Genomic DNA, 26,553 nt, shown 5'->3' with positions numbered 1-26,553 from the left:
TCAGTTTGAATTAAAAAACAACAACAATAAAAAAAAAAAGTACAGATAAGAAATATTGTTTTTCTTTTTGACTTAAAGAAAAATTTGGAAGCTATATTTTTGACTTAAAAATTTGGAAGCTATATTTTACTTATAGTCATATAACTAATTTGATACCATTGACATACCAATAGCTCTATTGTAAACAATTAGAAGTTGTTTGTCATGAACTGCCATGGTAACAACAGATCCAGGAAGATGACAAACTTGTGTTTGAATTCCACTTATTGTAAAAAAACGCAAATATTGTTGAGTTGTAGCTAAAATCACATAACTGTCATTTGCAGCAATGACCTAAAATTAATAAATTTCTTCTCATTTGATAAAGAAATACACCAACTAAATTTGAAAAATGAACTAGAATTTTTTCATACCTGAATGCTTTCATTCAAGGGTAATGATAGACTCCATTCTTTATTACTATCCCATGTAGAAAAGTGATGACATGTAATTTTACTGTGAAAAAAAAAAAGTAAACACTTGAATAGAAATAGAACAATAAATAGAAACAAAACATGTTATAAATACTATATGATTATAAAATAATAAACTATAAAATTTTTTTGATTAATTTACATTGTTCCCATTCCTATGATTATATTTTGAAGTTATCTTTAAAATAACTTAAAAATATAATATGAAAAAAAAGAATATTTCTTAAAATATATTCAGGTTTAAAATATCTTTTGAGCATTTAATGTAACTTTTATGCATTTTTCTTTGAGGGAGTTAACTTTTTTGAGTGGTCTGATTAACTCTACCATTAAACCAGAGGCAAATAAATATTCTAAATATTTGTCTCATATTTGGTTAGTTGAAAGAGGTAAACATGGGTTTACTGTAACCCAAATAGCTTTTACATTTTTTCTAATTTTCAGAGTTATGAATATATTATACCTGGATAAAAATTATAAAAAACTTTTTTTTTTTAAATTTGTTTGTGTAATAGGAATAATTTTTCGCATATTTATTGTGTGCCCCTTTCATAACGCCTGAAGAGTCACTGACACTAGAGCCAAGCCATTCACTGTGATGAGCATTAAAGTCACCAACAACAACAATATGGGGTGATGGATAAAGAGAGAAGACTTGGTCAATTTGATCAGAAATAACATCAAAATGAGTGCAGTCTTGAGATGAAGGAGAGATATAGAATGAAGAGAAAGGCGATAGAGTGAAGTGGTGCTAAACAAAAGAACATAAAAGAATAGCCTGTGGATTCAAACCTAGTTTCACAACAAATGGGTGAATTCTTACCAATGTAAATGGTCAGGTCAAGCATGTGACTATTGGAGTATTACGAATTAAAGGAAGATAACCATCAACGCTAAGATCGCAAGATGAGACAGCTGAACTCAAATTAGTCTCACATAGAGCAAATAGGTCTGGTGAACTTTGCAAAAGATAAGACTCAACAGAAGAAAAGTTACTTTGAAGACCACGAATATTAGTGAATGATAGGTTAAGAGAACTTGGTGATGATGATGGTTTTTTGTGTTTTATCAATTTTAGTACTTAATTCATTTTTAAATTTGTTAAAGAATTTGACTCAAAGCATAGACAGAAATCAGTACACTATTTAATAGCCCAAGCAATTGCCTTATTACTATTAATAAACCCTAAGCCGTAACAAAAGGGTCCAAATGTGGCCTTGACAATGCACACCAAAAGTACAACCAGGGACGCCATCCATGCACAACATGGCACTGTTATTACTTTGATATTTTTCAGCTGTTGGAATCAGTCTCTCTGAAAGCAACCACAGATTTCGGGAAACCTGACTACCAGCCGGCCTTAAAACTATAAAACTGAGTTTTAGAGCTGTACCATCATTAGGAGATAATAGAATGAGTTGCCTAGTCATAAAAACAGAGACAAAAGCAAAACCCATGCATTGAGTCAAGAAGATCCAGCATTCAACATCCTAAACTGAAAACAATGTATTAAAAATACATCTGCGCCAGCCTAATAGATGAAGAAGGGGTGCGAGGCTGGTCAACAGATAAAATCTGTTTACCACTTAATACTTTAAGACAGTAACTGGATGCATTTAACATCTGCCTAAGATAAGTATTTTTATCGAGACACCATCTCTAGTCTTTACTCAACTAAGAGCCCTAAGGCAGGGGGTGTTTTAAGTTGGAGTTGGCTTCTCTTAGCCTTTGCCTCAAAAGGCGCATCCTACAAGGCAGCAGGACATGAAGCAGGTTGAACTGGGTTACATGTTACCAGTAGCAGAATAACCTGACCTGACCATAAAAATTCAAATTGAGGCATTTCAAAATCGGGTTATTAGACTTGAAAATTTAGAAAAAATTTTTTTCTACCCAAGTCACAGTAACTGCAACATTGTATGATTGAAAATTAAAAAGAAAAAACATGATTAGGGAAAAAACTTATATAGTTAGTTGTATTAACTTTTTTTTTTTTTTTTGATACTGATTTCCATATATCAAAAGTATATTTCCATATACTTTTGATACATGGAAAAAGTTTTGAATTTTAATATTTTTTTTTTAACTAATCAAAAAACTGCTTTTAAAAATTTTTTGTCAAAAAAAAATAAACAATAAAGTTATTTTTAAATATATATTAAAAATACTTTGATTTATTATATATGGTAAATTTTTTATATTATGTATATACAATAATATGCATATAATTTATAAAAATAATTTTTATAAAAATTTATGTGGCCAGTAAATAACACCTTGAAAGTAAGAAAGACAAAATTAATGTAAAAATGTTAAAACATTGCACTTTTATTAATTTTGTTTATTATACCTTGGTGTATCACCATCTTTTTCAGCAGCCAGAACTATAACAGTGTTTGAAAGCGTTCCCATAGTGTTATTCAAAACATTGGCAATGTGTAATGGATAGTGAGTGCTTGCATTATGGAACTCAACATCAATTGATGAAACTTCGTCTTCTGAATGACAACGTATTATGCCAATGGAGTTCCATACCTAAAGGATTTTATAAAATATGATTTTTGCATTTATATTAAATGTCAAGAATTGAAAAAAATGTAAAAGTATTTTACCATAAATCTGTGCATTAAGTGAGGAGGTGTCGACGAAGGTTGAAAAGGTAAATGAAACACTGGCTTTTTTTCCTAGACAAAATATAGAATAAACAGAAAAAATAAAATTTCAAATATATAACTTTTAACAATAAACAATTTAATACTAAACAGAAAAAACACTTGTGCTTTTTTTTTTTAAATCGAGGATTTGAACACCAAACCTCACGATGACAAGTTAATCTTAATCTAACTAACAATTGTGCTGTAAATTCTGCTAAGTCTAAAACAATAAACATCTTAAATTAAATTTCAAGATTGCTAACTTAAAATAGTTATCTATGCAATGAATTGTAAAAATATAAGTAAACTATATAAAATAAAAAAAATTATATTATAGTAAAATTATATTAAAAATATTGAAACAAAAAAACCAAAAAAAAAAAAAAAAAACTAAAGAATTTTTTTACACTGATCATAAAATGTGTAAATTTTCATGATCTTATGCTTTAGCCTTTTATGAGTGATTCTATTGGTTGGTTTTCTATTTTACTATTAAACACAGCAAAAAATATAATGCAAGCATAATAGTCAATAAAAAATTTGGCATTATATGTAATTTTTATGTAAGTAAAAAACGTCTTGAGCATTATGTTGCCAAAAATTGTTTGTATTTTTGTATATAAATGAAAGATGTTATGTTTTACTGTTATATTTAATGTTTAGTTAAAATATGTATTAATATGACATCATAATAACATTTGTAAAAAAAGCTATAAGTGATAAGATTGTTTAAATAACTTTTCAAATGATATTGTTTTCGATGATTTTTGATGATTGCCTTTGTGATCCTGTTCTATATAATTTCGATAGTTCAATGATTTTTGATAATTGTCTTTGTAATCCTGTTCTAAATGATTTTCATAATCAATAATCTGCTACTTTACAATTTTTAACTGTTTTCAAGATATCAAAATTTCAGTTTGTTTTTCAGCTAATGTTCAGCTAATGCACATCTATTTTTTATTGAATATTAAATTAACTACATTTCAGATGCGGTAGTGGTGTGGTAGTAGTGTGCTCCTTCCTTAAGTGAGAAGTTTCAAGTTTGATTTTCACCACGTCACCGATAGTACAACTCTAAACTTGTTTCTCCGCGCAGAGGTCTTATTTATCAAAGCTTATGTTTCGGAGTTAAAAAGATGAAAGAGGATTATAATTACAACAATGTAGCCTCCATGATTGTAGTAGCCCTCTGGCCTTAGGGAGGAGAATGACATTAGAAAAAAATTAAAAAAAAAAAATTTAAGTCCCTTCATTTGTCATTTTCAAACTTTCTGAAAGAATTGATGTTGTTGTTAATATTGATTATAAAATTGAAAAAATAATTTGATTTCTGAATAATAACAAAAATATTAATTTATATGAAAAAATAATGAAGCCAAAATCATTATATTGGTTTTAAACAAATTATAAAAGATGTACCAAAAAAAATCTGCACAGATATTTTTAAAGGTATTTATTTAACTATTGTATTTCGATTTGAATGTTACATATATTTTGAAAGTACATATATTTACATTCATTAATTTCACATAAGTAAGTTTGTGAAGTTGTGTACCTGAGAACACACACATTTTAAGTTTTACACTCATCGTCAGCTTTTGCACGGTCTTTGACAGGTCTTTCTTGGTAGTTCTAATCCATTTAATTTTGAAGTCTTGGATGTTTTTAGCCTCTTTTACATTGAACATTAGTTTTCCTTTGACAATAGCCCAATATCTTTCGATAGGACATAATTCAGAAAATTTTGGTAGACTGCAGTGTTTTTCAACAAAACCTATTTTACATTCTTTTAGCTAGTTTTAAAGTTGTCCCAGAGTAGTGACATGATGCTAAATCAGGCCAAAATAGCAATTAACTTGTACGAGATCAAAGAAATAGCAAAAGATGCTTCTTGAGGCATTCCTTGATGTATATTTTGGTGTTAATTGTTCCTGTAGTCACAAAACAAAGGCTTTTTTCCCCACATTCACAAATTGCTTGCTAAACTAAGAGCTTTTTAGCGAATTTTTGCATTTCAATGCATTTATATTTGGAATTAGTATTGGTGTCCTGGAAGAGATCGGATTTATGCAGCACAATAATATTCATTATCAATAATCAAACAAGATTATTTCAGCACATAATTCTTTATAGAGCAGCTTTGAACAAGGAATTGCAACATTTTCATGCCTTTGTACATGACAAGGAACTTTTTCTTTGTATTAGATTCATAGCCACTATTTCTCTTCACTTTGTATAGTGGAAGGAGTTAAATTTATCTTAAATTTATTATCTCTTAATTTACTGTAATTACCTGTTATAAAACAAAAAAACTAGCATTATGTTTATTAAAAGTATAAAAGTTATTTTTTTTACTGTGTACTACAAAAATTTTGGTTGATAATATTGATAGGTATTATCAAAAATTTATTAAACCAAAATATTAAAATAAAAAAGTTAAAATAGTTTTTAGTAACTTTTACTTAGTAACATCACCTACTTAATACCTGCTCTTTTGATTTATAATATTGATAGGTATTATTAAAAATGTTTATCTGTTACTTAATACCTGCTCTTTGATACCTGTTTCTAAATGTATGCAATTTTAACTTCATTAAAAATATTGTCATACCTTTTCAGTTATTGGAAGAACTATGGAATTTGAATCATCATTTTCATTGACTATAGGTTCTTTGCTTGGCTTTGGTAATAATCCTTCTTTAATTAAATCTAGATGAAGACTTAAATTATTAAAAAAAGCTGAAATTGATTAATATCAGTAAAATAATATCACAATGAAATATAAAAACACGAAGAAAAAAAAATTTGTTTTATAAAAATACTTAAAATGAAAATAATTACTTAAAGATATATTAGGATCATCATCATCAGTATCACTATCATCGTTATCATCAAGAAAATTGTTTAAGTTGTTTACGCGATGGCGTTTTTTAGCAGATGTTAAAAGGTCTTCCTCAAATTCAATATCATTTTCATTGATTCTTTTTTTTGCTTTTTTCAAAGAAAAATCTTCTTCAAATTTATCATCATTAAATAATTGTACATTTTGAACATCTTCATCATTCTAAAAATGTTTTACATGTATAAAAATATTGTATATGTTAATAATGTTATAAATATTTTATAAGATAACTATGTATGTGCTTTTAATATTACACGCACACACAAGATTTCATCACACACACACAAACCAAGATTTCAGCACTTGCTCAGAATGCACAGACTAAAGTTGGTATCTGTCCATTCTTGAGGTGTTAACTTTCTTCAATCATCACTGGGCACAAAACAAACAATGGCAACAGTTTAGAATTGCTACTGCTAAGAATCCAATGAAAAGAATGAAAGTTGATGAACACTGATATAGTAAAAAGTCTTGATTAATATGATTGGTGGGAAGAGAATGAACACTATGCAGCTGGCAAACCTACACCTATTTCACTGAGAGTTGTTAATATTTTAAAAACTAAGTTTTATCAGTGTCTGTAAAATTATCAAGAGTTAACAATGCCTTTTCAGTGAGTTTAACATTACTGACTAGTTTCTAAAGTCTCACCTTATCACTACTAACTAAATAAATCGATAAACAAATTTAATAACACTTTATACATAACATCAACTAATCAACTAAAGTTCATTTTTATTTTCATATGTTTCTTCTGTTTACTATATAGCTTTTCTAGAAACTCTTGTTTTTTGTAAGCAACTTTAATGCATTTAAATTTGATATGTCAGTTTAGATGCCATCTAAATGCAAAAAAGACAATTGAATGACAACATTACAATTAGTAAGTAAAAAAAGTTCTTCATAAGCAGGATCATTTTTCATCAGGAAAACCAATTTTATCTTAAAATTCTTTAAATTTAAAGATGATAATAGTTTCCTTAAATTCTCAATCACAGATAACATTTGCAATTTTTTTGTCAACATTTCAGTGTTCAGTACTTTTCATTATACCTTGTTTTTTTCCTAGACATTGATCATCAAAAAAAAATTTCAGTTCGCAGTTATCTGATAAATCATTTTTTTATTTCAACTTCATATGCCTTGATGCCATAAAGTGGTAACCATAAATAGAATGTAAAAAAATGATGGTGACAATGGACATGTAGTCAAAAAGACATTAAACAGCAAGCAACAAAAAAAGATACCTATATCAATTATATGATTACAGATTAAAACAAGGAACGCAGAATTACCCTACCAAACTTTTGGATTTGAACATCAGTTATTTCTCCCTTACTCAACAGTTGCTAAAATTAGACTTTAAAACCAACATTTGTATGTAAGATTCCATCCTGATGCAATATTTGCATTAGGATGGATATGGTTAGTATGGATCCTGATAATGCCAACCTAGCTGACCCAAGAAGGTCACTTATATGGGGTGATAGCATACACATCAAGGTACCCTGTGATGCAAATTTTGAAATCCTTTAATAATGTCTGCAGAAAATAGTTTAAAATGAATATTCAAATTAAGTGAAATTTTGACTTTATAGTGCGAGAATAAAAATACCTCTAGAATGAGAACCACTACATACAATTTGATAAAAATGAGTGCAAATGTGGCATATAGCCACATCAAACTCTGGATAAAATTTCAGCCATATTGGTTTACTGGGTAAGGATTTATGGTAGTTTTAATTTATATTTTGTTAGTTTTTTGCTACTTAAACCTCAAAATGTTACTGATTACTGTAATATTCGATAACTGTTTTCAAAATAAAGGTTACACGAGTGTTCTAATAGGTAATATCAACAACTTTTAATATAATAAACCAAAATAATGATTTGCTATTTAAAGTGTGGTTTGAATTGGCTTATGCATAGTAGACACTAGATAATCGGTATCGTATAAATCAATACCAAAAAGAATGGTCTCGTATCGCGTGGTATCGCTCATGTACTAATGTTGATACTATCAGTATTGGTTCGATTCCACTCGATACCAAGAAGGAAGGTCTCATATTGTGTGGTATCGCTTATATTCCAATGTTGATACTATCAGTATCGCTTCCATACCAAATGATACCAATAATAAAAAGAATTGTATAGTATCGCATGGTCTCGAATCGAGACTCTTGATAAAACAAAAAAAAAAAATTAAAATGTGACTTATTGAATTTTTTATTAACAAAATACAAGTACAATTGCTTTTTAGAGATTTAGTTATTGTTTTTTAATAATCTACAATACTTTGGCTATCGTCCATTCGTTGTTTTTTCCTTTGCTGTACTTTTGTTGGTATTTTCGGATTTTCTTCTATTAATATTGGCAAAGATAAGTCTGATTCATGTCCTATATCACTTTCATTTTCTTGTTCGATGGGCCATTTTTTAATGTAATTTTCAAGAGTGGAATAGTTCTGCATTATAAATACAAGCTTATCTGCCTTGTCACTATCGAGATTTTATCTAAAATCAGTGATGACAAGGCCAGAAGCAGAAAATGTTCTTTCAGATGATGCAGAGGTTGGTGGAGTTGCCAACCTAGATCTTGCAACACCTGAAAGGATAGGAAGTTCCGCTGCATGCTGCTTCCACCATGCTAAGGTGTCAGTTTTTCCTGGATTTTTGGATCTTGTTGTTTTTTCGTATTTTTCCATTTCAAGTTTAATAGGAGGGTTTTTGTGTATATGATGTGAATTAGTATCTTCTTTATACTTTGCTAAAATAATATTGTACTCATTTTCCTCCCAACTTTGTGCATTATCAGCAACGGAATGGTTACTACCGTTGTAATTACTGGAGCTTGAGACAGACAATGAAGAATTCTCAAAGTATTCTTTGGTTGTGGGATGGTTTTCAACCAGTTTTTGAATATTTTCATCATCAACATCAAGAAGATGTCCACGAATAAACGGATGAAGGTAATGTCCTAGTGCAAATGCGGGTAATTTATAGCCTTTGTCTGGGAATCTCTTATTTAGTTCTGATAATAAGTCCTCCAAGAATTTTTCTACTAATTTGTTGTTTCCACGAGTAACATAATTATTTTTTTCTTTCTCGATGAAGTTGATGAGTGCTGCTACTTTCCACAGTGACATGTCAATTCAGATCTCTGTGTTAGAAGATAAAAAAACTGATAATTCTTTAACAGATTTAAGCACTGGAACAATAGCTTCAAAGAGTAGGAACTGTTCATCTGTAGGTACGGTTTTCTTCCAATCATCACCTTCTGTATCGTGTAAGTATATGAGTGGAACCTTCAGTCAAAGCATGACGTGCAGCATATCGTAATGGCTGTTCCATCTCGTGGTTACTGTGGAGGATATTTTGAGATAACTCACATCTAACCTAGAACAAGCATCTTTCAATGAAGCACTGAAGGCTGTTGATTTATGAAGCCTGGTAGTAAATGAGCTGGCTTTAAGAAAAGCATCTTTCAGTTCCGGAGTTGAGTTTGTGATCACAGCATGTAACAGAACCTTCTTCTTTAGTTATTAAAGACACACTGTTGTTTAGAGCACATGCCATATTTGATGCCTGATCAATAACACACTGTTTATTGGGTATTTTTTTTAATGATTCAGGGTATGAGAGTGTACTATCAAGTGCTTTTGCAATGTTGATACCAGTGTGTCGCTCTTTGAATAGGCACACTTCTAATGTAAATTTCTTTAGGGCAAAGTCTGGAGACATATAATGTAATGTCAAAGACATATTTCAACTTGTTTCTCCGCGCAGCGGCCTTGTTTGTAGAGGTTCGTGTTTCAGAGTTATAGAGTTGAGAGAGGGTTATAACCACTATTAAGAAGCCTCCTCATCTGTAGTGGCCTTCTTGGCCTTGAGGAGGTGAATAACAAAAAAAAACAAAAAACGTATGAATCATTTGCCCTTGATGTCCAGTAGTCGGTGGTTATGGCAACCTGATTAAGATCTATGAGGGTTATTCCATATCAAATCACCTAGTTTTTTAAAAGTTCCCCAGGGTACCATCTCAGATTTGCTTCAAACTTTGACCACACACAGATCTTATGAAAAAAATCCAGAAAATTTCAGCTTGGATGATCTACTTCTTCAAAAGTTATGATTGAATTAAAAATGACCAAAATCCGAAAAATTTGTGTATCAGAAGTTACAGTAGTTTTTTTTCGATTTTTGACAAACCATAACTTTTTAAATAAAGATGGTGATTACCTGAAATTTTGTAGGGTAATAGTTTTTCACCCAAATAATCCATTATTGCAGTTGTTTTTGACTGATTGTTTACAGTTTTTGAGTTATTGTACCTTAAAGTTGCTAAATATTGCAATATTATAAATAATTTTTCGAACTTTAACGTGTTACAGTTAAATACTTACTTACAGAAAGTGGATTTTTTTAGTTACCTTTGTGTACTTAGGGTCACCACTTGTTAGAATAATCAAAACTATGCATTAAAAATTAATTTAGCACATGCAGCAGCCTATTGAAAAATCACTTTTTTTTTAAATTATGATAAATTACATCGACTTTGCTGGCATAGAAAGTAGCGTAAACAGTTGAAATAAATTATGAAACTTTTTAATGTTGAGGTTCTATATGTAGACAATCACCAAAAAAAATTTAAAGACCTATACTCTATCTTATGACATGATTGTAGCCTTTTGAGAGTGATGATATTTTAAAAAGGAGATCAAAAAAATACCACTTACCACATACAAATTTATACCTCAAATTTTACAGAAACTATACTGTAAAAAAGTGGATTCAAAGAGTAAGATAATCAGTTAAAAGAAAAAGTATGTATACATGAAACTAATTAGCTTATCTCTGATTTATATAACTCATAATACTGGCATAGTCATTACTAGCAACAATATAGTCATGAGCACTTACACTTTTAATCAATGGAACACTTTTTTGACATATTATCTTGTCAAATGGAACCCAACACTGATTTGATCGTGCATTGTTTGTCCATTTTAAATTTAATTTGTTTCTTTGCATAACTTCACATTAACGTCTTGGTTTTCATTACAAATATCAACTACAAGCCCTATGTAGCATTCTTCATCCTAAAAGCATGCAATATATTTACCGGGTTGAAAATTTGAAGGATTTTTTTAAATCAAATTAACATCATTTAACACATGAGTATCATAGACAGTATCACTAGAGATTCTTTGTAAAAACAATTTCTCTCCATCTGGTACAAAACAGTGATAGCTTCTTGTTCCTGGAATTGTGCGCATCCCTTCATATTGTTTCTGAAGGTTAAAAGTTGTTTCATGGTTATTGATATCATCACTTGAAAGATAAAATATGTTAACACCTTTGATGTTTTTTTGAGCCCATGTAAACAGATCTTGTGGTGTGAGAATCTGATTTGTAATTGCTGCTCGTAGACTAGCTTTTGCTGCTTCTCTTTTTATAGTACCTCCTATTCCATCACATGAACTTTTGCCATGTGACATAGCAAAGAAGTGATGCTCAGCATTTATTTGGTGATCTACAATGTGATAAATTAAGTTTATTAGACATTTGTAGTTTTTATACTGTGACGCAACACCATCATTGAAGTATTTAACTTTATTCACTGTGGGTAGTTTGATTTTGACTATAGGGAACAACTTTGTGAGAAAACAATGGACTGCTGATTGGTCATGACAAAGATGGTCAGAAATTAAACAATAGCATTCAAATTTAAGGTGATCTTTTTCATCTTTGTAATAAACAGCAAATGGGTGTAAGGTAGCTTGATCGACTTGCTAGTAAAACCCTTGTATAGCATCTTATACAAGAAAACTATAGCTTTCTGCAAAATCCATCAGAATAATGCAGGTATATTGGTCTAATGTTTGTTTTGCCTCTGATAAGTAGGAAGACTTTGATAAAGTGGTGGTGACAAAGGTCATACAAAGTTTCACTTAAAGTTTCAATAAATTCACTAATGCTTGTTTAGACTGTAATAGGTGCAGTTCAGTCAGTTAACACCCATTGTTTATATGTGATCTGATCATCAAAATCAAAATCATTCTTTTCAAACACATTTTCTAAGTAAGTCTTAAAATTATTTTTACCAGGGCAGTTGGAACATAGATGAAACATGCAGTTTCGACTATCTATATTACAAACACATACTTTCATTAAATCTTTGTAATATATTAAATGTCTGTTAGGAAGAGCAGAGCACATCAACTTTTTGCATTTTGATGGTAAGAACATACACAAACTGAGTGGCTTCCACTACTATCAACAGTAAGGCACCACTTTGGCCTTAGTTCACAGAACTTGCTGAATCCAACTTTGTGTTCAGAGTATAACTTCTTAAATTCCAGATGAAGTTCTTTAAAACGAACTAATATTAAGCGTTTTTGTTTATGAACTTTAACATTATTTATACGCACAGAAACAAAGTCTTTTTTTTCCTGGATATTGTCTAATGTATTTGTCAGATTCATATATTTCAATAACTCTCTGCTTAACAATCCTCTAAAAGGATGTCTTTTTTTAGCCTCAAGTTTAGCAAGTATTCCCTTTTAATTTTTTAGCTTTCTGGCTTTCTTAACAAGATGGCCTGAAACTGAAAATGCATTGCAAGTTTTTTTAATTGACCAACTATCAGGAGTTAATGTTAGTAACTGAACTTTTTCTTCATTCAAACTGATTTTTCCTTTTTCCTTTATTGCATCTAAAAGTTTGTCTAAATCATTACAGTTAATGCACTTTTGCTTTTTCTCAGATATTATTTCTTTTTTTTTTTCTATATATATTATTTATATATATTACTTCTTTTTTTGGGTCTATATCCAATGCTGATGCTACTAGGTTTGCCATACTTGTTTCCAGTTTTTTAACTTTTTGCTTTCCATATTCTAATTTGTCACGTTTACTTACATTTTTTAGAGGAGATATTTTCAGTAAAGAAGCACTCTTATTTAAAACTGTCTTATTTAGGTCTGAAGATATCCTCATCATCAACATCTTTGTCTTCATCTTCTTGACTAAATTTTCCTGTAATTTGTTCAAGTTTGAATTCATTCAAACAGTTAGAGCAAAGTTTTTGACCAGGTTTGATCTTAAGTTGACTTGCTGTTAAAATATCAACTTAACACAATCCCTTAATAATTTTTTTCTTGTGGACTTTAAACGGATCACAGCAGTATTTTTGAAGCGCTTCATATCTAGAAATATAGGCTTTTTCATGGTGAAAACATCCTCATTTAGTTCAAAAGTGTGTCCAATTCTTTGAATTAAAAATTCAACATCTGTGTTCACAATATCTTTTAGTTTTATTCTTTTAATCATTCTACAATAATACGTTTTGTCACAATCTTCATTTAAAACTTTCCCCACAAAACATTTCTCTGTCATTTTTTTATTTTTATTACTAATCTAAAAAGTTTAAAAAAGACATAAACATATTAAATCTCAAAGAAACTAAAAAATATCAGACACTGATTATGACACTGATTATGTCATTATTATTAATACAAATTAAGACATGTCATTAAAAAGAAAACTGAATATATTCATTCACAGATAAATAAAAAACATACTACTGTCATCCCTATGACTAATTATTAGGCTATGACCTAAGGCTAGCTCATAGTCTAATAACATTCTCCTTTTGGAAATATCATCACTCTCAAAGGGCTACAATTATGTCATAAGATAGAGTATAGGTCTTTAAATTTTTTTTGGTGATTGTCTTTATATAGAACCTCAACATTAAAAAGTTTCATAATTTATTTCAACTGTTTACGCTATTTTCTATGCCAGCAAAGTCGATGTAACTTATCATAATTTTTAAAAAAAGTGATTTTTCAATAGGCTGCTGCATGTGCTAAATTAATTTTTAATGCATAATTTTAATGCATAATTCTAACAAGTGGTGACCCAAAGTACACAAAGATAACAAAAAAATCCACTTTCTGTAAGTAAGTATTAAACTGTAACATGTTAAAGTTCGAAAAAATATTTATAGTGTTGCAATATTTAGCAACTTTAAGGTACAATAACTCAAAAACTGTAAACAATCCGTCAAAAACAACTGCAATAATGGATTATTTAGGTGAAAAACTATTACCCTACAAAATTTCAGGTGATCACCATCTTTATTTAAAAAGTTATGGTTTGTCAAAAATCGAAAAAAACTGCTGTAAGCTCCTGATACACAAATTTTTCGGATTTTGGTCATTTTTAATTCAATCATAACTTTTGAACAAATTGGTCAATCAAGATGAAATTTTCTGGATTGTATTTTTTTCATAAGATCTGTATGTGGTCAAAATTTAAAGCAAATCTGAGGTGGTGCCCTGGGAGCCTTTAGGTGATTTGATATGGAATAACCCATGAGCTCTTTTTCCATAACTTCATGCATTACTACCTTCAGTGTATGGTAAAGCTGAGGGAGTTTATTTTTTGAGAAAGTCGTTGAATGTTTTATTGTGGCATTTGGTAATATTTTATTCATAAATCTCTTAAAATTTTCAGAATCAGCAAAACTGAACGGCAAGCACTCAGTAGCAATCAAAGTAATGATGTCACGATCAACTACTAATTGACGCCGATCTTGAAGGCCACTTTTTTGTAACTGCCTTCTTCAGGAGAGTAAGAGTTTTGAAGGCTACATCTTTTGCGGATTCAGAAGCACCTGCCTCGATTACGTTTAGTTCTTCATCTACTTGTGATCTCCGCTGAAGTTTGATGAATAACTTCCTATGTTGTGTTTGAATATGCTTTCGCAAGCTAGTAGTATTTGCTTACTTACTGTTGCAAGCTTATTTCCACAAGTTTTACACAGCAGATTCTCCTGAAAATGTACGATACAGTTTAATAACAAATAAAAAGGTTTTATTTTTTTTATTATAAATTTTATTAAAAGCAACAAAGAGTGGGGACGCTTTGAACTCACTTGGGGCCTGGGGCAAAATTAAATTTTGGGGGCATTTACTGTAAATTTTAAAATCTAAAAAATGTCAAAGGTTAAATAATTTCAGAAATATTATTACCAAAAAAAAAGATCCTTTGATAGGCGTGAATTTAATTTTTTTTTTTTACAATTAGTTACTAGGTATCTTTATATAAAACAAAAACAAATTCAGAGTGGGCCGGCATACAACCTGGCCATCAATTTAGCACACTGTGCTTTGCGATTTATGAATTATCGCTACACCAATTAAATTAATTTTTTTTTAAATCTTAATAGTTAATAAACAATAATGGTTATAAAGTAAAAATGTAAAAAAAACCTGCATTTTTAGTTGAAAAAAAATTAAAAAAAATTCTCATGAAAGACTTGAACCTAGAACTCCGTGCTTATATGCCATAACTTTATCCGTTTGGCCACGCAAACTTACGCGTTTTAAAGTTAAGTTATTATATGTAACAATAATTCTGCTGGTAATTAATTTTAGAATTATTTTCCGACATTGCCGGCAATTACCTTTTGAGATAAAGTATAAAAAATACTTAGTAAGTAGTGCTTACATATATTTTTCTTGAAATAATCCCAGATTAAAGATGTTGTAAAAGGCATAACGAGTGAAGATTAGTTTTCTTTAATAACTAAAGTATACTTATGTTTAATTTTTTAAAACTAAAGTTTAGTTGTTGAATGTTGAACACAGAACAAAGCGAAAATTACAATACCTCGAGAGATTTAATTAAAGTAACTATACCAGAAGAGAAATTAAAATATGAATGCGATATCACACAATTAATTAAATTAAAATAACTGTAGTGACTGTTATGAAATCAATTTCCTTTGAACAATCATTACTAATAAGTATTTAGAATAATCATTAATGATTGCATCACAAGCAATTCCTTTGGAGAATTATATGAAACTCTAATTAATGATAGTTACCAAACTAATTCCCTTTGAACAACCATTTCTAATACTCGTTTAGAATAATCATTAACCATTGCATCACAAGCAATTTTCTTTGGAGAATTATATGAAAAACACTCTTTAATGATTGCAAAACTATTCCCTTGGAGATTATATCCACACAGAAAATTTTCGCTTCAATGGAATAAAAATTTGATAGAGTGGAATAATGACATGGAAAATTACACATTGCAGGGGCTGATCCAGGTCATTGTTCTTGGGGGGTAGTTGGACCAAAAAATATATAAAAAGTAAGGATTGCGTTTTTTCAAAATAAAACAACTGTTTCATTTGATATTTAGAATGATTTTAGAAAGGTTATAAGATAGTTAGTAATAATAAATATATTGAATGGTTATAAAAACTTTTTTAATTTTATCAATAATATTTTGAAGTTTGACGTTTCTTAGGTAGGGGAAGGGGGTAGTTACCCCAATTACCACCCCCCCTCCCTTACCTTTTTGTCCACCCTTACACACTGTTTAACATAATTTAATAATTTGTAAAAATTTAATATAGAAATAAATGTTAAAAAAACCTTTTCTTTCCTTTTAATCACGGTAGAAAAAATTGTAATAAGGATAACAGATGAGAAATTAAAATACAGAAGTGGTACTACACAATTATTTAAATTAAAACAAAGATACCAGATGAGAAATTAAATGATAAACATGATGTCATACAACCAGCTTAGAGCACTTTTTTTCTATAATAAATGAGCAATATATATCTCATTAATTATACAAATTTACTATTTCAAATTACAAATCGTTTATAAAAATAACATGAAAGTTCTCATGATGACCCGAGTTGCAATACCAAATGATACTATTGGTACCAAACGATACCAACATAAACGATACTTTTGATACCAGTATTGCGTGATCTTGATATCGATACTATATGGTATTGCAGCGATACCAAACAGTACCAACATAACCGATACTTTCAATACCAGTATCGCGTGATCTCGAAGTCGATACTGTAAAATATCGCACCGAGACCAAATGATACCAAACGGTACCAACATTGACGATACTTTCGATACGAGAATCGCGTGATTTCGATACTGATACTGTATGTTATCGCACCGATACCAGACAAGAAATCGAGACTCGAGACCGATTATCTAGTGCCTAATGCATAGCGTAAATATCTCAAAATTTCCTGAAGTATAAACTACTGCCTAACTAAACTAAGTGCAAAAGAAAAAAAAGATAAAAAAAATTCTGAAAAAAGTACAAAACCTGGCAAAAGAACTATCAGTTGGTAAAATAATTTTTATAAAACATTTAGGCCCTTGAAACCTTCTTAAATATATTGACTTTCAAAATATGAAAAAGTAATTATATAAACCCTATTTTTTACATTATATTACCATCAAATAACATCTGACTAAATTGTAAGACATGGTCTATGATTTTCTCAACAAGAAATTGTTCAAAATAGCCTAATATACTCTTTTAGTCAAATACTCTTCAATATTTTTACATGCAATATTAAAGTTCATAATTACTAACAGCAGTTAAAGAACAGCAGTTAAATGTAGAAATGTTCATTACAAACCATAAACTATGATTTTCTGCTGCCTAATCTAATAAATCAAATTATGATAGCGTTCTTTAAAGATGCTAACTGTTCAGATCAGTTATGCAGCATAACAATCTTTCTTTGTACTCTAGGTGAATATTGTTCCGTTTATACCTTGACCAATGTTTATGAGCTTTGATGGGCAGTTTGGAGAGTTATGAGTCTTGATGAGATGTTTTGATTGGACATTTTGTTCAAAATATAGGGGATTCTTTGCGACTGATGAAACCTTTGATGTGGTAAAAGACAATGTTAATTTTGGGTTGTTACGCTTGGACCAGTTATCATTAAATAAAACATTTCACAAATTTCAAATATTTCAGCAAAATCTGGCTGAAGGATAAATCCAAATCAAACTTGAATTGAAAATAATGTTAGAAACCAAGTTTGTATCAGCAGGTTGCTGGAGCACATCCACATTTTTAAAAAGTTTCCTGAATTCATTTCCCTCGAACTGGCTCCCATGATACAGGATCTGTTAAATGTGGAGGGGAGCTAGTCACTTAACAGCTTCTATCCAAGCTGTTTTAAGTATCTTTAAAAGATACCATAATTTTAATTATACCATAAATTTTGCAAGATTGAATAGCATGATTCAAAAGACTTGATAAATCATTGCAGTGAGCAACAGCCTAAACTGTACCAAAATTTCCTTCTCCATAGGTAATTTTAAGTCACTGCAGGTGAAGAAATCACTCAAGTGTTGACATGCTCTTAATAAATTCTTATAAGAATTTAGCTCTATCATCTTGCTGCTTGATATTTGGTTTACAGTTCTGAGCAGTTTCTTTTATCCGTTGTTTGATAGTCCATCTTTAATTGTACATTTACAAGAGCTTAGAGTGGTCAGCTAGAGTAGATCACTTGATAGTGGCTGGGCACTACTTTAACCTGAAACCAAAACATTCATATTTTATCTTTATATTAAACTTTATTAAGAAAGTTTGTTTAAAATTTTCAAACTGTTTGTTTTTAAAGTGATTAGAAACTTTTTTTTCTTTGAGTTTATATGTAAAAATTCTTTAGGTATAAATATTTACCTGGGGTAATTGTAAGTAGAGGCCCGCCAGATGTTTCAGCAAGTCTAATAGTTCCTTCAGGGGATAATTCATTATTGAATATAACTCGAGATGCAATTTATTTGACTGCTCTGGCATCTTTTGCTACTAAGATTGAAGGTTTTACCTAAGAGCATTGGTGGCAAACCATTTCCTAGAGTTTATTTAGGCTTTGAACAACCAATTTGGCAGATAAGGCAATAAAACATGCCTCTTGCTTCAGATCTCACTTGTATCAAATTGAAATTAAACAAAGGGAGAGAGTATAACTTCTTTCCCTCTTGTTTCTTGTGCAAAATTGTTCTACAGGATTCCCAGAGTTTTTGTTGTACCCAAGAACCACTGATCTTTGTCTGGTAAAGTTGGCATATTAGATCTGTTTGGATAGCAGTAAGCTGTCTTAAACATTTTTTTAGACAAGAGCACACAAGTTTTTAATTTTCATTGTAAACCTTTGCTTGATTTAGTATTGTGGCAATTCACTAAATCCAACTTTACTAAATCCAACTATCCCTTTTACAAAATTTAACCTGAATTTATACTGGATAACAATCCATTAACATACCTACATCAATTCTTTTAGTTATCTAAATTTTTATATTTTTTTCATGCAGGTATCTTTAGAAAAGCTTTTTACCCATTTTTTAATATTTTTATGTATTTTGAAAGTAGTTTATACCTTAGAAAATGCTGATTTTTTTAATCAGCATTAATTACAAATAATGAAAATCAAAGAAATAATTAAATTACAAGGAAACAATACTTACACAATTCTTTTCTTCAAAGGAAATAATTATTTTAATTAATAAGACTTGTCATACTTATTGGCAATTTAGATGAGATTTTATTTGATGACACATTCCTACAAAAAATTTTACTGCTCTTCAAAGGTCTATTCTCCCTTTCGTAACATTTTTCTCTGACTTTGTTTTTTCTCCAAACTTTTTATTTGTCAATTCTTTTTGTTATCTAAATTTTTATATTTTTTTCATGCAGGTATCTTTATAAAAGCTTTTTACCCATTCTTTAATACTTTTATGTACTTTGACAGTAGTTTATACCTTAGAAAAAGCTGATTTATTTAATCAGCATTTTCTATATTAGATTAAAATAGCAAATAAATATTTTGGTATATAAAATAAAAATGGTAGTTACAGCAATAAAACAATTATAACAAAAATTGTTGGTATTACATAGTTGAACACTTATGTAATCATTATTTTGAAAATAGTGATTGAATACCACAGTAATTTGTTACATTTTGAGGTCTTGTTAGCAAAAAACTAAGAAAATATAAATCAAAAATGCCATATATCTTTAATCAGTTGACTAATCCGGTTAAAATTTTATCCAGAGTTTGGTGCAGCCATATGCTACATTTGTACCAATATTTATCAAATTATGTAAATTGGTTCTCATTTTACAGATGTTTTTATTGTTGTACTATAAAGACAAAATTTCACTTAATTAGAACATTTAAATTAAATTATTTTCTGCAGACAAAAAAACCTAAAAGATTTCAAAATTTGCATCACAGGGTACCTTGATGTGTATGCTATCACCCCCATATAAGTGGGTCTTATATTATTTATATATTAATAGTTCTTGGGCCAGGTAAGTTGGCATTATCAGGATCAGTACTAACCGTGTGGAATTTAACATACAAAGGAATGTATTTAGACTGCTACTGATTCTTTTAATACTTTTTTATAAAATTTAAATCATTTTTAAATGAATAAGACAGAATATATATTCATAGTATGTAAAACAGGATTTAGAATTAAAAGCGTGATAGTAACTGAAGGTAAGTGCTCTGACCCTGCACTACTACTACATTTGAATGTTAATATTGTACCGTATGAATACTATGGTAATAAATAATTTCACCGAATAGTTTTGAGGTCCTATTTTAGTATACATATAATTACTAAATTTATCTTTCATATATACTTCCTAACTTATTTTTGTTACTTGACCTTAGATAACAAATTAAAAAATAATATGAAAAAAAATCTGAACTAAAAAAAGCATAAAATGCATTACACTAGACCTATAAATGCCTCATTTCATTTTAATAATAACAACATTAAACTCAAAACTTGTTTAATATGTTGGTATTAGGCAATTTTATCATGTAAAAATGTTTACACAATAAAAGAATATCATAATCCAATCCATAATCCAATCCATAATCCAATCCATAATCATAATCCAATCATAATCCAAAAAGAATAATAATCATAATCAATATCATAATCCAACCTTAAACTAATTGACTTACAAATAATATTAAGTAAGAAAAACAAATTAGAGTTAAATTTTCAGACAATTATTGTATTGGCTGTCATAGACAGCCATTACATATTATATTGTCTTGTGCTCTTTCTCAACAGCATTTGATTGTATTAATTATATTATATAATATAATAAGAAACATAAAATTGAAATTTGTTATATTTTATTTGGTTAACTGGTTTGAACTGAGGACTGATATATTGAAATTAAGCAAACATGATGCTTTTTTTCAAAAGTTTCTACTTAACTGTTTTTTGTTATCATAACAAATGATATTAGGAATTTTAGCACTAAATGTAATTTTTTTTTATCTAGTACTAATAATGTATATATATAATATAGAAAAAATGTGACATTTGCAGTGACAAAAAACTTTCTTGTGAAAAATGAAAAGAAATAATATGGCAAGAAAATTTAGGAGAATTTTGTTCAATAAGAATTAGGGGTTGTCCATAAAATATGTCATGCAATTTTCAACAGCAATTTGACCCCTCCCCATCCCCCCCCCCCCTCCTTTGACACAATATCATTGAATCATCACAAAACCATTAACAAATCCCCCTCCCACCCCTTAGAGCGTGAGATATTTATGGAGGACCTGTTATATGTTGTTATCATGAGTAAATTTATGGCAAATCTTTTTTGAGAAAAATAATGTTGCAATAAAATTTTGAACATACAAGGTAATTAAAAAAAGTAATATAAAAGATAACCTCGCATTTATTATAGTTAAAACATTGGAAGAAAAAGCAAAATATATTTTAATAAAATGATGATTGTTAAAATTTAAGATACAAAAACTTATCCTTTGAGTTATAAAAGATTCTACAACAAAAAAATGTATATCATAAATATCTATAATATATTACTCCCAGGTTGGTAATTTGGCACCAATAAAATGTTGTAAAATAGCAGCAGAAACTAATTTTAGTTCACAGAAGAAGTGGGAATGAGTGGGAATCACAAAACAAGAAAAATAGAAGTTTGATTGTCTCTATTGCTTGGGATTTCACCAGTCAAACTGAAAAGTTTTCAGAACCCAGCAAAATGTCTGAAGAAAAACAAATGTTTAAGGATACTATCACAGAGTTGCAAAAATGTTAGAGAATAATATTGAATGGTTTTGTTAGAGTATAATATTGAAGCTTTTTTAACAGCAGAAATAAATAGCATCATTTCAAAACAATAATATAAACAAAGATCATGATCTAGACACTTGAATATATGAAAACAAAAAATAAATTCAATGACTCATACATATTGCACCAGAAGGTGAACAGAAAAAAAAATCTGAAACTCTGTTTCACCAAAAAATGATGTTAAAAAAAAAAAAAAATTTTTGCTAGTATTAAAAAAAAAAACATCAACATAAAAAATTATATCAATTCATTTTAATGAAAAAATTGCATTTATAAACTCAAGGTCAAACGCATTACAATTAATGCATTAGGTACTTGATTTTTTGACAATGTATGCATATACATAGATCATCCTTATACAAAACTTTTCATCAACCCATCAAGTGGAAACCCAAGAAGCTGGAATAAAAAATAGGTAAATTAGGTGGAATAAAGGATTTTATAGTTTTAATTGTTTGTTTAAATGTTTTGTTAAATTTTGGTCAAAAGCTGAATTGCAATGTAACCAATGCTCTAGTAACCAAGCATTATGATTATTCATGAAGAAAAAATGTAGCATTCAAGCAATGGAAGAGAAATGCAGTATACCAAGAAAGTCTAAAACAAACAAATAATGTGCAGTATTTGAATGTTAATTTAGTGTAGTCTATTTGTAGTCGAGATAAATGGAATTTGTTCTAAAATTTTTTAAAGTTTTCAAGAGAAATATATTAAAAAGATTAAAATCTGTTTTAGTCTAGAATTTAATAAAATATTGAACACAAGCACTACCTTAAAAAAATATATATTAGAATAAAGTTGTCTTGCTGTCACTTTAGATTATTACTGAAATGCTTCAGCATTATTTTAAATGATGACTTCTTGAGAACTGGTGTGTATTTTTCAGTGACGAACCCAGAGTTTATAAAAGAATACTGTTTTTTTTTTTTAGTGAAGTGGGAGGTGGGGGTTTAGTATTGGCAATTCTGTTTATTTAACTTATATTTAAAGTTAATAATTTTCACAGTACTTAATAATAAAAAAGATAAATAGACATAATTAAGGTAAACTTAAAATGGTTAAAAAAATAATTAAAATAAATAAGTAACATTTATAAAAGATTTTTTTTTAAATTTTAAAGTTTAAAGATATTAAAGTTTCAAAAACTTGTTAAGACCTTTATTAAATAATTGTAAATATTATTTAAATAATTGTAAATATTATTTAAATAATTGTAAATATTATTTAAATAATTGTAAATATTATTTAAATAATTGTAAATATTATTTTTATTAAAGTTGAAAAAGAATATGAAGAGAAACTTTCTGAAAAAGTTTTTCTTTCATTTCTTCGCTTTTTTAAAATAAAATATGATAGCGAACAAAATATCAAAACTTTATTAATTAAAAAATTAAATTTGCACATTTACTAAGTTGCTAAGACTGAAATTTTTACTTATGTTCATTTATTATTAAAAGCTATTAACTCTTAATTGCCAACAAGTTAAAGTTAACATTACTCTAATTGCCAACAAGTTAAAGTTAACATTACTCTAATTGCCAACAAATTAAAGTTAACATTACTCTAATTGAATATTCTAAAATCATTCTATCTTTTGAAAAAACAAATTAAGTTTCAAAATAAGTTAAAATTCATTTTTTTTTAATCTGACATTTTAGTAATTAAATGAGAGTTTTAAACATTAATAAGTTACGGCATGTAATTACTATCCATTTTATAGTCCAGAAGAAAAATAAACTCACTAAAATAAACAGAAAATCAGTTATTTACTACTGCATTTGAAACTAAAACTTTTTTTATTTTTATTAAAAAAACAACAAAGAATAAACATTTTTTGGGTTCGTCTTTATCTTTAGCTAAAACTTTCACATTTATTATTTATTATGAATTGCATAAAAAGTAAAAACAAACTGATTCTGAGACAAAGAAAAGAGTAAAGAATATTTATTTTTTGGATGATTCAAATTAAATGACTCAAAACTTGTAGCTTTTTTTTTCGAACTTTTTTAAATTCAGTTTTAAGTATGTAGGTAATATTTTAATGTAATTATTATGAATTATAATTGATTTATTAGTATTTATTATAATGGAGATCTTCAAGTTTTACGTGATCTATCAAGTTTTACGTGAAAATATTTACCACATATAAGTGCTCATTTTGGCATTAATCTAATTTAATTATAATAACAATTAAACAAATTTAATTATAATAATAATTAATAATTAATATTTATAATTATAATATATATATATATATTATAATTATAATTATAATATATATTAATATAGTAATAACTAATAATTATAATAACAATTACAGCCCTTTTACACTCATTTGTAGCACTTGGTATTTTATTCATCTTTTAGAAAAGTTTTTTTTTTACTAACACCATTCAACTTTTTTTTGATAAATTGACTCCTATATATTATTTTCTGAATAAAAAAAATGCAATAAATGAAAATGTAAACTTGCATCAACATTTTTCTCCAAAACTTCAACAAAACCAAATTCTCCCTAAGTAATGTAAAGAAAAAATTATACTTAATACTCTTAATAAATAATATCTTATACTCTTTAAAATAAGAATTCTTAGGGTTAAAATACAATTTAATGAACCTTACATCAATTTAACATGAATTTAATATAAATCTAATGAACTTACGTCAACATTAGCAAAAAGTATTTCGCTTTTTTTTTCTTTCCATGATAAAGATGTAATACCTTTATTTTGAGGATGAATGTATCTATAAAATAGAATAAATGTGTCAATATTATTATATTGAATATTGATTATAAAACTATTATATATTAATTATTGTATATTATTGTAAGAAAAAAAAAAATTTTAGTTTGTTAATTGAATTAAATGAATAATAAACAAAAATAATAAACTAATAAATAAGAAAAACAATAAAAATCAACAGCAACAAAAAAACCCACAACCACTAGTTTCAACCTTATCTGTCATTTCAACCTTATCTGTCATCAACCACTAGTTTCAACCTGTCATTTTATGCAAACTCTTCTATCTATATTTTTACTATTATGTCATCAGTGATGTCTTATGTAGTATATATCCTAAATTAGAAATCGAAGACTGGGAACAAAAACTTTCTATTTTTCTGCCTTTTGGGGAGGGAGAAACTTATTCTATTTTAGACAAAAAAGATTTAAACGATAATATCAATCTAATAACAACAGAACCCACATTCTGAAAATGTGAAATAAACTAGGCTTATAATTACAAAGACAGTGTGAACTATAGTATGGAGCTGTTAAAAACAAAATAATGCTTTTGTAGAGAACAAAATAATGCTTTTTGCAGATATTACACATTATGTGTAGAAAACTAATTCAAAGAATAAAAAAAAAAAATTCATATTCTATATTCCATTCTAATCATTAAAAACTGAATAGTTTTTAACTAAGGATTTAGGATCAAATAGGGTAATATAAAATAAATAACAAAAGCGTTGCCAATGATTCAGTTTTAATTTTTTTTTTATATATGTACACACAGACATAAACAAACACACATATAAGTATATTAACTATAACTTACTTTTTTATTATAGACTTATTTAAAAGGTTCCATGTAAATAATTCACCATTACTTGAACTAGAAGCCAAATACTTTCCGCAAGTAGAAATAGAAACACACGAAACTTTCTAAACACACAAAATTTGAGCTTTTATTGAAATGAATATTTTATTTTTATAGTTAACTGAGAGCGCCAAGCAGCAGAGGCTATCTTTGCTTCAAGATGTTTTCTTTGCTAAGTTTGTTTAAAATCTAACTTCATTTTTGACTCAAAATGTTTTCTCTGCTAAGCTTGTTTTTTTAATTTAAGGAACAAGAAATAATTTAAAAAAATTAGGGAGTATATCTGCTTTAATTTTTTTTTTGTTAAACTTATCCACTTATAACAAGATAACAGCAACCACTATTAAGTTAAGAGTTATTAGAAAACAGTAATGCGGTAGTGGTAGAGCGCTCGCTTCATAAGCAAGAGGTTCCGAGTTCAATCCACACCACATTCTGGTAGTACCGCTCTCAATTTGTTTCTCCATGCAGCGGCCTTGTTCATCAGGGTTCGTGTTTCGGAGTTATAGAGTTGAGAGAGGGTTATAACCACAATTAAGTAGCCTCCTTGTCTGTAGTGGCTTTCTTGGCTTTGGGGAGGTAAATTAACAAAAAAACAAAAAAAACAAAACAAAAAAAACAAACAAAACAAAGAATAGCGTTGAAAAGAAGAGCAAGAAAATGATTGACTGGCTCTTTAACATGAAAAACTAGGAAATGATTGACTTGATTTATAAAAATAATATACTTATAAAATAATAATAAAAAAAATGAAAAAGTTCTAGGCAATTGCTAAGACTGTTAGATAGTATACTGAGCATTATCTGTGCTATAAGTCCAAGCTCTTTAACAAATTTAAAAACGACTAAAGTACCAAAAACTATAAAACACAAAAAACCATTGTCATCACTAAGTTCTCTAAACCATTCATTAATAT

The 26,553-nt window shown here is 28.4% G+C and overlaps 1 protein-coding gene across 2 annotated transcripts in view; it reads right to left on the bottom strand.

Annotated features, from left to right (window-relative positions):
- LOC100207576 (WD repeat and HMG-box DNA-binding protein 1) overlaps nucleotides 1–26,553 on the bottom strand; it is a 97,629-nt gene that overhangs the window by 24,080 nt on the left and 46,996 nt on the right. For both annotated transcript variants that reach the window (XM_065799106.1, XM_065799107.1), the window contains exons 11-19: nucleotides 25,596–25,702; nucleotides 24,696–24,777; nucleotides 24,506–24,547; nucleotides 5,972–6,194; nucleotides 5,742–5,839; nucleotides 3,086–3,157; nucleotides 2,824–3,008; nucleotides 414–495; nucleotides 168–333 (exon numbers count right to left, since the gene is read on the bottom strand). In XM_065799106.1, coding sequence (XP_065655178.1) covers nucleotides 168–333; nucleotides 414–495; nucleotides 2,824–3,008; nucleotides 3,086–3,157; nucleotides 5,742–5,839; nucleotides 5,972–6,194; nucleotides 24,506–24,547; nucleotides 24,696–24,777; nucleotides 25,596–25,702 — 1,057 coding nt within the window. The remainder of the gene's footprint in view (nucleotides 1–167; nucleotides 334–413; nucleotides 496–2,823; nucleotides 3,009–3,085; nucleotides 3,158–5,741; nucleotides 5,840–5,971; nucleotides 6,195–24,505; nucleotides 24,548–24,695; nucleotides 24,778–25,595; nucleotides 25,703–26,553) is intronic.

Source organism: Hydra vulgaris, chromosome 06 (genome assembly GCF_038396675.1).
Source record: "Hydra vulgaris chromosome 06, alternate assembly HydraT2T_AEP".
Taxonomy (NCBI): domain Eukaryota; kingdom Metazoa; phylum Cnidaria; class Hydrozoa; order Anthoathecata; family Hydridae; genus Hydra; species Hydra vulgaris.
Note: the sequence above shows the minus strand (reverse complement) of the source record. Positions and strands in the feature narration are given on the sequence as shown.